General features: G+C 38.1%; 1 protein-coding gene and 1 long non-coding RNA gene across 2 annotated transcripts in view; one reads left to right on the forward strand and one right to left on the reverse strand.

The window, feature by feature from the left end:
- Window positions 1–3,649, forward strand: part of LMO4 (LIM domain only 4) — a 14,921-nt gene extending 11,272 nt beyond the window's left edge. The window contains exon 5 of the mRNA XM_017805415.1: window positions 3,053–3,649. Coding sequence (XP_017660904.1) covers window positions 3,053–3,061 — 9 coding nt within the window. The 3' untranslated portion in view covers window positions 3,062–3,649. The remainder of the gene's footprint in view (window positions 1–3,052) is intronic.
- Window positions 3,650–7,205: 3,556 nt separating this feature from the next.
- LOC108492765 lies at window positions 7,206–11,052 on the reverse strand. Its single transcript, XR_001873224.1, has 3 exons — window positions 10,977–11,052; window positions 7,538–7,683; window positions 7,206–7,399 (listed from the first exon to the last, which is right to left on the reverse strand). It is a non-coding gene; the product is annotated as an uncharacterized LOC108492765 (long non-coding RNA).
- Window positions 11,053–12,294: the final 1,242 nt, after the last annotated feature.

The raw sequence follows: 12,294 nt of genomic DNA on the forward strand, positions 1-12,294 counted from the left end.
TAACCCAGGCAATCACACAGCACTGAGTTATTGCAATGAAACAAAAAGTGCACACTTCAGTTGGTAATTCTTTATAGATTTACAATAGGAACTTCATTAATGTCTGTAAGGATCACAAAAAATAACATTTATCTGCAAGTAGGAATTTGGAAGATTAAAAAAAATCTGAGACAAATGCTAGGCTGATGTATTCTTTAGTATACAGTATATTTTATATGCTTTTAGTCAGTGGAAAAATATGTCTGAGAAAACAGAAACTTCAAGTTACATGATTTTTTTTTTGTTATGTTGCTACATTTCAATATCCGTGTTTGCTTTTTTTTTCTGTGCATAAATTTACTGATTAATTTTAAGTATTCTTTCAAATCTTATACAGTGAATGTAATTACATCAAAATAAAACGTGGACCTTTTTTGTTTACTTAATTTGTCAATCGAGGTGATGAGAGAGTTGAGGACAAAAATGCTATATAGTTAGGCAGAACAAAGATAATTAAGACTGGAGGAAAATGTTCAGCCTCATCTCAAGGAAGTACAAATACAGTTAAAGATTCATAGATTTATACTGTTGTGAATTTTAATGAAACAAATCTGTAATATAGACTAGCTAGCAGTGATTCTGTTAAATGAATATTTATAGGTATCCCATTTCAAAATATAGGTAAAACCATTCATCTTTATACACTGCAGTAAAAGGTTCGCCATTCTGAGAGTGGTTTATCCACTTGTCTTCTACGAATGTAAAGTTTAATGTAACTTCAAATAGGTGTCTAAATTGTCATTTAGTTTTATCAGTTTCTTACTATGCCTTAGCAAAACATAAAAATGATTTAGTTGCAATACAAGCAGTAGACACGATGAGCAACATAGAACATGGAAAAGAGAAGTGAAACTGGATTGGGCTTGCAGAGCTCCTGACTGTAGGCACCTGGTAGAAGCTAAATGCAGAGGAAATAGTGAGAACGGGTTTTTATTAGTTCCTGTCACTGCCTGTTAACGGTGTTGCTGCAGTCACTGCCGAGGCAGATGAGCAGGTATTAGGGAGAAGATTGAGGGGAGAGATTATTGTTTGAGGGTTTTTTTCTTTATAATACAATTTCTCTAGAAATTGGTCGAAGTTCTCCTTCTGGTTTTCATAGGGAATTGCAGAGCACCCAAGCCCCAGAAAACTGAAATACAGCTGAGGAGACAATTCATGGATTTGTCAGGTTTCTAGAACTTTGGAAGCTACAGGGGCAGGTGCCAAGAGAGTTGTGCTTTGTATTTTGCTTTTTTAACAGTCTAAAGGTTATAACATCAGAGATGTTTTCCAGAAAGCTGCATGTTTTAGGGCCGCTGATTAAAAATGTTCTTCCACTGTAACAGAATTGACTGTAACAGATACTTTTTATTAAGCATTAAAGATCAATTCAGTCTCCGGGTTATTTTACCACCAGAGATTATAGACATAGCAGAATATCCACGGGTTTTTTATTTAACCAAAGAAATCTCCCAGCATTAAAACCTATTTTCATTGTGCACGTGAAGGTGACAGTTATGAAGTTACTATTGTCTTAATACAATTTACAGGTGACTGGTGCAGGCAGAAAGGGTTCCGTGGCCTAACATGGTTTAAAAACTTGCTCTTCTTTTTAAGGAGGCAAATGCCCTGATGTTGGCCATTCCCACCTTTTTCCTTCCTGAGGCAATTCACACGTTATATTATAACTTCCCATTACTTGCCGTGTAGTTTGGAAAAAACCCTGTTTTCTCTAAACTTGGTACTGCTTGCCTGCAGGGTGAAAACTTGGTTTGTGATGTCCTGTGTGCTGTTTCATTTGAAGGGGCTGTATTGTCAAGAATTCTCTATGCTTTTTTTGGTACTCATAGTATTCCTCTAGTATTTCGTGTTTGCAACAGTATTACCACCTACTAAAAGTGTAAATTTTCCACCAGTTGGCAGTGTTCATAACAAATGCTTGCCTTCAGCTTCTGTACTTTTAAATAAAGTATGAGTTATATTACGTCTCTTTGAGAAGATCTTAAAAATCTCCTAGTTTACATATCACTCAACAATTCCCTTGTAGTTACATAATTGGTGTTGTCTGTGTCCATAGTAGAAGATATTTGATGCTCATTTATTAAATATGCTTGCTGGCTGCTCCCTAATCTTTGTTCTGGACAGACAAATTACCTTTCTCACACTGAGCTTCAGCTCTGGGGAATTAAACCTCCAAGCCTCTACTACTTTAATTAGCTTGAAAGTGGGGGGTTGCAGTTACTAATAGACCTCGGGCTTTTAGTAACTTAGAGAAGGGCTGGAAAAAGAACTTCCTGGGAAGCGCAAAATGTCATTTAAAAGCCATAAAAATCTAATATATATTATTTCATTTTGGTAATTGCAAACAGATTGTATTTGAAGACTATGGATGATCATTTCTATTTTACCCATGAAAGTTTAGATTTTTATTGAGTTAGACACTTTTAATTATCACAATTCATTAACACCAGTGTGAAAGCACATGTTTGACTTCATATATTAAAATGTTTATGTAACATTAACTAACGCACCAGATGAGGAATTTAAATGGGGGGGAAATCTTGAAATATCTATATTTAGCTCTTGTGCAATGCAGCATATTAGCCGAAGTTGCCTTGGGAGGATATTGGCTGTACTTTGTATTTGCTTTACACACTATTTCTTCCAATTATAAGATCATATTACTTGCTTCTTCAAAGGCATTGCATAATGGTTCTTCCCTTTTAAAGGGGGCCCAGAAAAACCACCTTATTCACTGTACAATTTGTTACCAGAAAGTACACTTTCTTGTTGTAGACTCTTTTTTTCCCGTCTGCTTTTTTTTAGTAGTGAAACTGTGGAAAATGTTTACTTTTTGCTATTTGAAGTTGAAACATTAGCAGTGTGAATGGATAGCGTAGAAAGCCTTAATCAAGTCACAGTTGGAAAGTAGTCTAATAAAAAAGAGATTAGTGAATAAGGAAAAGACAAAAGCAGTCATGTTGTAGTTTCCTATCTCAAATTTAGCTAAGATACCCATTTTTATTTCTTACAGGTCTGCTAAAAGGTCAGAGTAATGCAGAATGCGTGCCTTCATCTCAAATTTTGTTCATCACAGATGGATCCCATGTCTCCAAGTAGACAAGTCACCTTTGTAGCTAGCATCAATGCCAGCTCCATACCATTGCACCTTCTTTATTCTTGATTGCCCTTCCCACATTTATTGGTGTATTAAAATGACTGAATATGAACATTAAGGACTCCATGAACCTGGGCTAATGGGAGACTGTAGAGAAAATGAAAAAAGATCCACCGGAGGACATCTTTGGGGGGGTGGGTGGGGAAGATGACTAATGAAGCTAATTAAAAGAAGCATTGAAATCTGCTTTCTACCCTCATTAACAATTAGCAGGGCACTGGCCAGTTTGTACCCTGTGTTTTACCTTAACAACATTCTATTTGCTCTTTGTATATTTAAGTGTTGTAAGGAAATGTGTTTCAATCAAACTGAACATGAGATAAAGATGTGGCTTTTGTGATATTCTATCACAAACACTTTTATTGTATCTCTGTAAAATACAATGTATGTATGCATGTAAGTGTTTTTGTCCTAATGTTGCTACTTCCCATGGCAAAAAAAAAAAAAAAAAAGTCAGGCTCATAGCAGCTACTGTGTAGAAATTTTCACCTACTTCTAATTTGCTGAATGAAGAAAAATCTTTTATTTGTGATATTTTCAGAGACATTTGCTCTAGTATGGTGTATTTAAATAATAAAAAGTAAAACAAACAAAATTGAGTATGGGTTTTAGAAGCTTTGCCTTTTTTTTGTTTTTAAATTACATTCAAAACATTATTCCACAACTCTGTCTTACATAGTTGTTACCTTAATTGTCAATTACCTTTAAAAGTAGCTTTTTGGTTTGGATTTTTTTTTCTTATGCCAGTAAAGAATACGTTAAACTACTTGATCGTGCTACCTTTGGCAAAGATACAGAGCACTATTTCAAATTTATTTTTCATGGAGATTCTTAATTCTGGTACAGCAAGTATATTGTAATTCACATTGCAGTGAATTCAGTACACACATGGGTACTGTGGTATCTTTCTATTCAGTTCCTTCCTTCAGAATCACTTGTGTTAAGGGTGTGCATTTGTCTCTGAGCGTGCAAGCACGAGAGGGTATGTATATACCATAAGAGGTCAAAAAATAAAAACCAGAGAAAGGTTTGTACCTCATGCTGAGCACTAGAATTGAGTATTCATGAAAAGGAATACAATAGCTATTCTGATCTGAACAACATAAAGTTGTGTTTGCTGTGGTAAGAGACTTAACTTTGCAACACTGATAATCTTAAGGAAAGAAAAACATGTTTCCTGGGCTATTTCTGAGAACTGGCTGATCTCAAATATGATCTGTTCTCTGAAAGCAAACAAATAAAACTCACCTCCCCACAAAGCAACAAAGCCACCTCTAAGCTTAGAAAGGGACCAACTTCATTTTTTGTGTTTTTCCCATCAGCTGCTTGGTGGTAGAGCTGTGCAGAATAATTTTGAGGAAAAAAAATCTGACACTTCATGTTTTTAGCAAGAATCTTAACATGGATCTATGGCTGTACCTTGTATGCCTTCAGTCAGGAAACTGCAAGCACCAAGCGTGCCTCTCCTGCAATTAATAGCAAATCAATATTGACAACTACTCTACTTTTATAGGAAACTAATACAGTTGGAACACATCATTATGTTATCTTTTTTAATTCTGTTTTTGAGAAGATGTTCACTGCTCAGCATGCTGGGTTACAGAGTGAGCTTGACTTACTTTTGTTGTGATGCCAATACACAAAAAAGCTGATTTATAGATTTGTCTATCTAAACAACCGACAGCAGATATTTTTGTTTCAAATTCTACTTCATGACCTCTAGTATGTTGGTGGGCTGCTGAATTTCTTCTTTTAACACTTCAGTGCTTGAGGAAGAAGCACTGTTTCAGAGAAAAGAAAATGCAGTAATGTGCAATATCAGACAGTACAGACAAAAGAGTACTTGCATAACATAAAAAGCGCAACATAAATGATTGACTGACTTTTTTAATTAAATGCACCTAATGTGTATTTTAAATAAGTTTCTAAGCTTTTTGATCTGGCATTAAGGTCTTCAGCTAGTCCTGCAAATTGTGCTGCTTCAATATCTTTGAAAAGACAGTTGAAGTCATACGAATATAGAATTCAAGTAGACTGTAGACATCTTTTTCTATTCTTTCACTATAAGCACTCAAGGTACAGTGTTTAAATCTAACATGTACAGATTTTTGGTTGTCCAGTATAACCTAGAAGTGCTAAGAAGATAGCTAATAACTTCTAGTAAGTAATGTAGTATTGCATTTAGTGATGTAGAGGTTGAAGTTCGTTAACAGCTTTAAATAAACTATTATATGACTCATTTGTAAAGCACAGCTACCTATTTAATAGCTTACTTTAAAAGCATTTCTTAAGTTGCAGACCTATAAGATTACAAATGTCACTCATGTTAGCATAATCCACATGCAAGTGATGAAGCCTTTGCTTTGATGTGCTAAATTGGAGGAGGACTAATGGAGCTATGAATATACAATAGAACATATTTAAGTAGTATTCTTGCTTTAGGTAAAACACTTTCTTGAAACCAGAGGCATTTCAGACAATAAAACAGGCTCTAATGGGGATGGTAGGTGTGGAGAGAAGGCTACTGGAAACACTTAGATTTGTCCTTATGTGAAAAATCACTTTTTTTTTAGGAGATCTGTAAAGAAAAACATGTACTTGTTCACCTTTTATCACGTGTATTTGCTGCACTGAGGCTGAAATACACCCTCTGCATTTAGTGCTGCTGAAAAGTCATACAAATAATCATTCAGTAAGAGCTTCTCTTGCTTTCAAAAATGAACGTTAAAAAAAGAATCAAAGGAAATACTACTAATCTGAAATCATCCTCCTGAACCTGGATAAAATGCTCTGTCTATACTGCATCTAAACGTCTCAATCATATAAATTGTCACTCTTATTAATGAAACAATTTTGTAAAAAGATTGCCCTCTAAATGGGTTTAATGTTTTTACCTATCCAGCTGTCTAGTTATGAGATTTACGCATCCTGGCAGGCACTGGGACATTAAGCCTTTCCAAACCAAATTCTGTTTGCAACAAGATACTGTCTTTTCAGTCCTACATGATTTATCTTTAAATATTTTAACAGGTTATGCAGTATCTTATGAAATATAAAATGAGAATGTCTTACCAAAATGAAGCCTATGAAATTAAGTCACATCTTTAGAATATTAACCACACTGAGTTTGTCTCCCTTTTTTCCTGTTAGTTAACCCTGATAAAATTTGCATCATCTAATATTAGGGTAAATACTAAAAAAAACCAACCAAACAAACAACTCAGATACTGGCACAGTATGCCTTGGCTATCAAGGGGGTGGAGTCACTGTCCCTTAATATATTTTAAGGAAAGACTGGATGTGGCACTCAGTGCCATGACCTAGTTGACATGGTGGTGGTGTTAGGTCATAGGTTGGATTTGATGATCGCAGAGGTCTTTTCCAACCTGATTCTGTGATTTCAAAAGATCATTTAAATTTAAATTTTTTATCAAATTATTTGGCTGGTAGTTGTATGTCAAGGGTGAGGCTTTTTGCAATTGTCTACATTCTGAACAGCTCTACTAAAATAACAGATAAAATTGAGATTAGAACATTTTATGTATATAATTTTTTTTTAAGTATTATATTCATTCAGTGGGAAATTATGTGTTCTGGGTCTGATGGCTCTGCCAGAGCCTCCTGTGTGTGCATTACCAGATAACCCTTGTTGCTGCTTGTTACTGTTACTACCAGGTGGATGCCTATTGTCAGTCCAGCTAAGCCACAGACAAGCTTATTGCAATTAAATAGCAATTTGTTTCTATGAAACTGCAATTAAAGTATTACTGATCAGCCATTTTAGATTGGCAGTGCTTTGACTGCATGTTAAACAGCGAGGAGCTCTCGATTCATTGCTGCAGTGAGTGGCGAGTAACAGGGAAGTGTAACACGCTCACCTCTGTCCCTTGTCAAGCTGGAAGTGTGAGTCCTTTGTGAAGTGCTCTGATCTCATCACGAACATGCTGAGAGCAATGACAAGTCAGGGCTGATCTCTGTAAGTTGAACTTGCAACTTACAGGACCTGAAGTTATTACTGTTTCTGTTCCTGTATGAGCAGGGATGTGTACGCTTCCTACAGGGGATGTTTTCAACTTCAGATTGATTCTGTTGAGAATGGACAGCAAGTTGTGGGCCGCAAGCCAATAACGTACTGCAGGTCCTGACTTGTTAGAGCGGTGTAAACAGGACTACTATAGCTCCTTAATCACAACTAATAAAAGACTAGAAGAAAGCAATCAATTACCTTATAAGTTTGGTGGTTTTTGTCTTTTAATAAAAAGCAAAAGTTTATCTGACACGGCGATTATTTTCACACTTGTACAACAGATGAGACAGTTTAAAGCAATCCCATCGGCTTACCTGTGTGCACTAGGGTTTGCTGGTGACTGTTTGCCTGTGACATTCCTGGGAAGCCACAGTGCTCCTGCCCCCAAGCCTTGCAGAGCCTACCAGCCACTTCCTGAAGTCCCTGGCCAAGCTTGTACCATTCATGGTTGACTTGAAATCTGAAATGTAAATTTTTGGTGCAAATTAAAAACTTGTTTGTAAGAACTCAAAGAGGAATTAACTTTGTAGTGGTAATTGTATTTCTTAATTATCACCACATTTTAACGAAGTCTGAGATGTTAACTTTAGTTCCTGCATTTTTGTACAGTGGAGGCTGTAGACATCCTGGTTCCTCTGCCAGAGGGGATGACATCACACCTGTGGTATGCATGAGATAAGCATTGCTTCATTTAGACACAGGTTCTTGTCTCTAAGAGACGTTCCTTATAGGAGTGAAATGGCTTGGGTCCTAGTCCTGGAGTGTGACCCATGGGGTAGGTGATTGCTGCAGGGCAAACTGCTGTGTCAGGTAATAATAATAATAATAATGACCAGTCTTCGTGAGCGAAGATTTGGGAAAGGTCATTAACCCTTCGAGCCTGCGCAGTGGATTTTTTTAGGTGAGACACAGCGTGCGCTGAACTGAGCCCACCCTTTAATCCTGAGGTTCATCTGCCGGGGCCGAGCAAGCTTGGACAGTGGCAGTGAGGTCCCCAGGACGTAGGTTTGTTTAGAGTGACCTTCTCTTAGATGGATTGCCTTACAAGGCTGACGAGCCCCATCTGCCCAGGGGGCTGGGAATCGAACCCGGGTCACAGCGGTGAGAGTCCTGCACCCTAACCACTAGACCACCAGAGGCCCCTGCTGTGTCAGGTGGCACATGGGTAACAAACACCCAGTGGCACATGGGTAACAAACACCCGTGTGCCACCGGCTGAGCAGCCGTACCATACTGCACCATACGATATAATACGATACGATACAACATGATACATGCCAGCTGTGCAGGCTTTGGGCTCCTGGCAAATGGCAGGTAAAATGCCTGTGCTTAAACCTCAGTGAAAATGGCCCAGCTGACAGTCAGTAATTCATTCACCCAAGACAGAGTGGTCTTAATGTCTAAGCCCAAGACCTGAAAAAAGTCCTGCTTACTGGAGACAGATGCTACTGTGTTGGGGGATTTTTTTCCCCTCATCTTCTGTGGGTATTTTTAGCAAGTCAAATTCTGTTGTTATGTTTCTTTTAACAACAGTTCTAGCGTTAAGTTCACAGAAATGTTTTGGGCATGCAGGAGGCTACACAGCTCAGGGGAGGCAATCGGCTGTAAGGTGGTAGCTGGGTGTGTAAGCCTTAGTCCTGCTTGGTGGCTCCCTTCCGGCTTTTTTTGCCCCACTCACGTCTATGTTGTCCATTGAAGGCCCCACAGGAGGGCGATGCTTGAGAAAAACTATGTGGGGTTCATGCCCCTGAAGGACTGGTCCTGAAAAGAGCCTGGGCTTTCAAACAGCAAGGCATGTGCCCCCAGGAAGGCTGGAAATTTTAATAGGTGCTAACTTTCAACAAATTTAAACTTCTCTCATACTCACTGTTGTAATAGAGGCCTTGTAGACCATTGTGTCATTTTGTTCCCATGTGTAATATTGCTCATACATTTTTGTGATCATTTTATCCATTTAAATTGGTTCTCTGCTACATTATTCACCTCAGCTTACAAATGCTGAGCTTGAAAATCGAAATTTTTTTTAATGATCAAAATGTTTAAAAAATAGAGCATTTTGCTTTTTAGAATTGTTCTTATTCACTGCTACATATTTAACTTTAAAAAACCCAAACAAACCCAAGAAAACCTCAACAATTTTGTTGAAACAGTCACACAAACCATAGCATTAAGACCAAAAGGGGGCCTGAGACATTCCTGCCCCAAAAGAATTTTTTTTGAGAGAGTACAGTGGAGAGAAAATTGATATTTTGAAAAAAAAGTTATTCTTTCTGGTTGGGTCCTGGACCCAGTGAAATGCCCGTGATGAGGGAGCTGTGCTGCTGAGCACAGGGAGATTGGTTGCATGAAAGGAGCCCCCATGGACAGAGCCTGCCCCGGTGCCTTTCTCAACAGCAGTGAGTGGTCCCCTCTGGTGCTCAGCCTGTCCTTTGCTCTTAAGGGAGTAGTGCCTGCTGGGCAAGCCAAAGCTCTCCCTTTGCAGCCAGGTTCCTCTGCAGCTAAACCAGAGGATGTTTCTTTCTCACATCGTTAGGATATGCTGTTAATTACATTTTGAAATATCCATATACTTTTCCTCTTAGGGGATCTTACAAGCAAACTTCTTGCTAACAACTTCTGTGGTTCGCCATAACCTCTCAGAATAATCATCGCTTCCATTGAACTTATGCCAGTTGTTTTGTTAAACTAAATTGAGAGAACGGGGCCTATATTAATTCTCGAAAGGCAAGAGATTGCCCTGTGATTTGGGGAAATCTTGATTGCTTACAATATGAATAAATGAACAAGGCAGATATTAACTTTACACCTGACTTCAATTTCTTTGAGCAGTGAAGAAATGTCCAGCAGGAGGGTAAAAATCCAGCTAAAACTCATAAGCCAGCCATTAATAGGCTAACTTTATTGTGCTGTAAAATCTTCAGTTGCTTATAGAAAACAAAAGGGCAACAAATGCGGTATTTGTCTTTTATTCTGAGAAAAAAGCCTTAAGATCAAACAGTGCCTAAAATACTGAGCTGATATGCATCCCACTTACATATTTTTGGATATCCTCTGATATGCATTCCACTGATGTATTTGATAGGTAATTATATCAGCCATATCGAGATGCTGATACCAAATAGTGGAAGACTTCAGTGTTTTGCCATAAAGCTTATACCCCTTGTTACTGAACTCTGATCAGACGAGATCTGCAGCAATCATTCAAAAGCTGTAGTTGGTATTTTTGTGCTTATGCCACATTTAAAAATTATTATTCTTGCTTCATCAGTTAGTCTTTTTAGCTGACTTGAAAAAAACCATATTGCAAATGAGCTACTATTCTTATTTGTTGTTTTAAGAAGGGTAAGCACTGAAGTATTCAAATGGAACAGATTATACCTTTAATTACATCCAAACAGGATGCTGAGCTGATTTTTCTATTTTCCGTTTAATTGCTATAGTTCAAAAAGATATTGCAAATTTGTAGATGAATTATTTAAGCATAGCCTTCTGGCCTCTGTGTTTATGGGAGAGACCAAGGAGGGGGGGAAACTGAATTTAAAAGAGAAAATTGCCACTTCCTTCTTTAAGAAAAAAGCTTGAATAAAACATCTTGGGGAAGTGTTTTAGCTGGATAGATGTTTTGTGCTTTTTGGGAGCATCTTGGGAGTCCATGGAATTTATTTGTATCCCACCATCCACACTGGGTCCCTCACTCCTGAGGGGACTACCTGTCTCATGTCATGGGTAGCAAAGTGCCGTTTCTTCTCTAACCTGCTCATGGGTGACTATGCTGCTTAAAGGATGCCATCCCAACCAGCCGCCCTTTGTATGGATGTGCTTGATCTCCGTTCTCCTGCACACAAAATGACAATAATGAAAGCAAGCACAATTCATCACTTCTTAAACTAAATATATTACCATTTTGTTTGCATGTGTATGTGTATATATCATTCACCATATATATTTAGGATATGTGCTATGACATTATAGCCAGTGATAAATCCTACTTGCTTACTATATGTGTTATTTGCTGCAACATTAAGCTCAGTAAGACTTTTATATGTAACTTGTACCAAAACTAAATATATTGTGGAATTGATGCACAGTTGTAAACAAGAGCATAACTTCCTGCTTCAACACAGTCGAAGGTGGCAGCTTGTGTGGCAATTCTTTTGTAAACAATTGCAGACTTTCCAAAGAATAAGCCAGTTAATTAAATTTTTAATGATGTTTTTAGAAAATAGGATTCTGGGGGGGAAAAAAACCCAACCTATAACACCAACAAAAAAAGTAGACCTAAAGCTTGTACTGTATAAAGACATGCTGTTGGTGAAAAACTGGATTATGCTGGCCCAAATCTTTTGCTCCCCCCATCCTTTTTTTTTCTTCTACTGAACTTGTCTGTGTAGAGTATTTTTTTATAGCTCTACTGTGAATTCAAAGAAAGATGACAGTGGCACAATCTATTTAATTTTTTGGTGGATTATCTTATTTCATTATTTTTAATAGTGCTAAGTATGTGCTACCCACTTACAGAGCTGATACAGTGCATAGCAAAGCTCAAGATGTCCTCTTAAATACACAAAGCTTATGCAAGGCCGTGACACAAGTAGGTTTTAAACGCTGGCAGCGCTGGCAGCTTTGAAGGGCTGATATGATACAGCCTTACCGACACATCACAGGTTATAGGGAGAGATTCAGGAATAAACTGAACTAACTGGAGTAAGAGTAGCACACAACTTTTATTGATGAAGTTCAGGGGAAAGAGGCACCGGGGGCAGCTGTATTAATCCCATAATAACTTGAAATATAATCAGTACATTGCTGCAGGGATGGCTAGGACGGGAGGGAGGTGGAGGTGTCAGGGTTTAAGTTCACAGGCTTTCCCAGTTCATTAAAAAGTGAATCAATCAGAGAAACAGGCTGGCTTTTCAAAGGGCTGGCAGTTGTGAACGGGCTTCGGACGTTGGGGGGCACACAGATGGTGTGCCCGGCCTCGTGCAGAGGCTGCTGGAGCTCAGCAGCCATCCGTTTGAGAAGGCGGCTGTGTTTTACCCTGCTCAAGCCAGTAAAATGTGTTATAATGTGC

The sequence above is a fragment of the Lepidothrix coronata genome, unplaced genomic scaffold, assembly GCF_001604755.1.
Source record: "Lepidothrix coronata isolate B3197 unplaced genomic scaffold, Lepidothrix_coronata-1.0 Scaffold12, whole genome shotgun sequence".
NCBI classification, from domain to species: domain Eukaryota; kingdom Metazoa; phylum Chordata; class Aves; order Passeriformes; family Pipridae; genus Lepidothrix; species Lepidothrix coronata.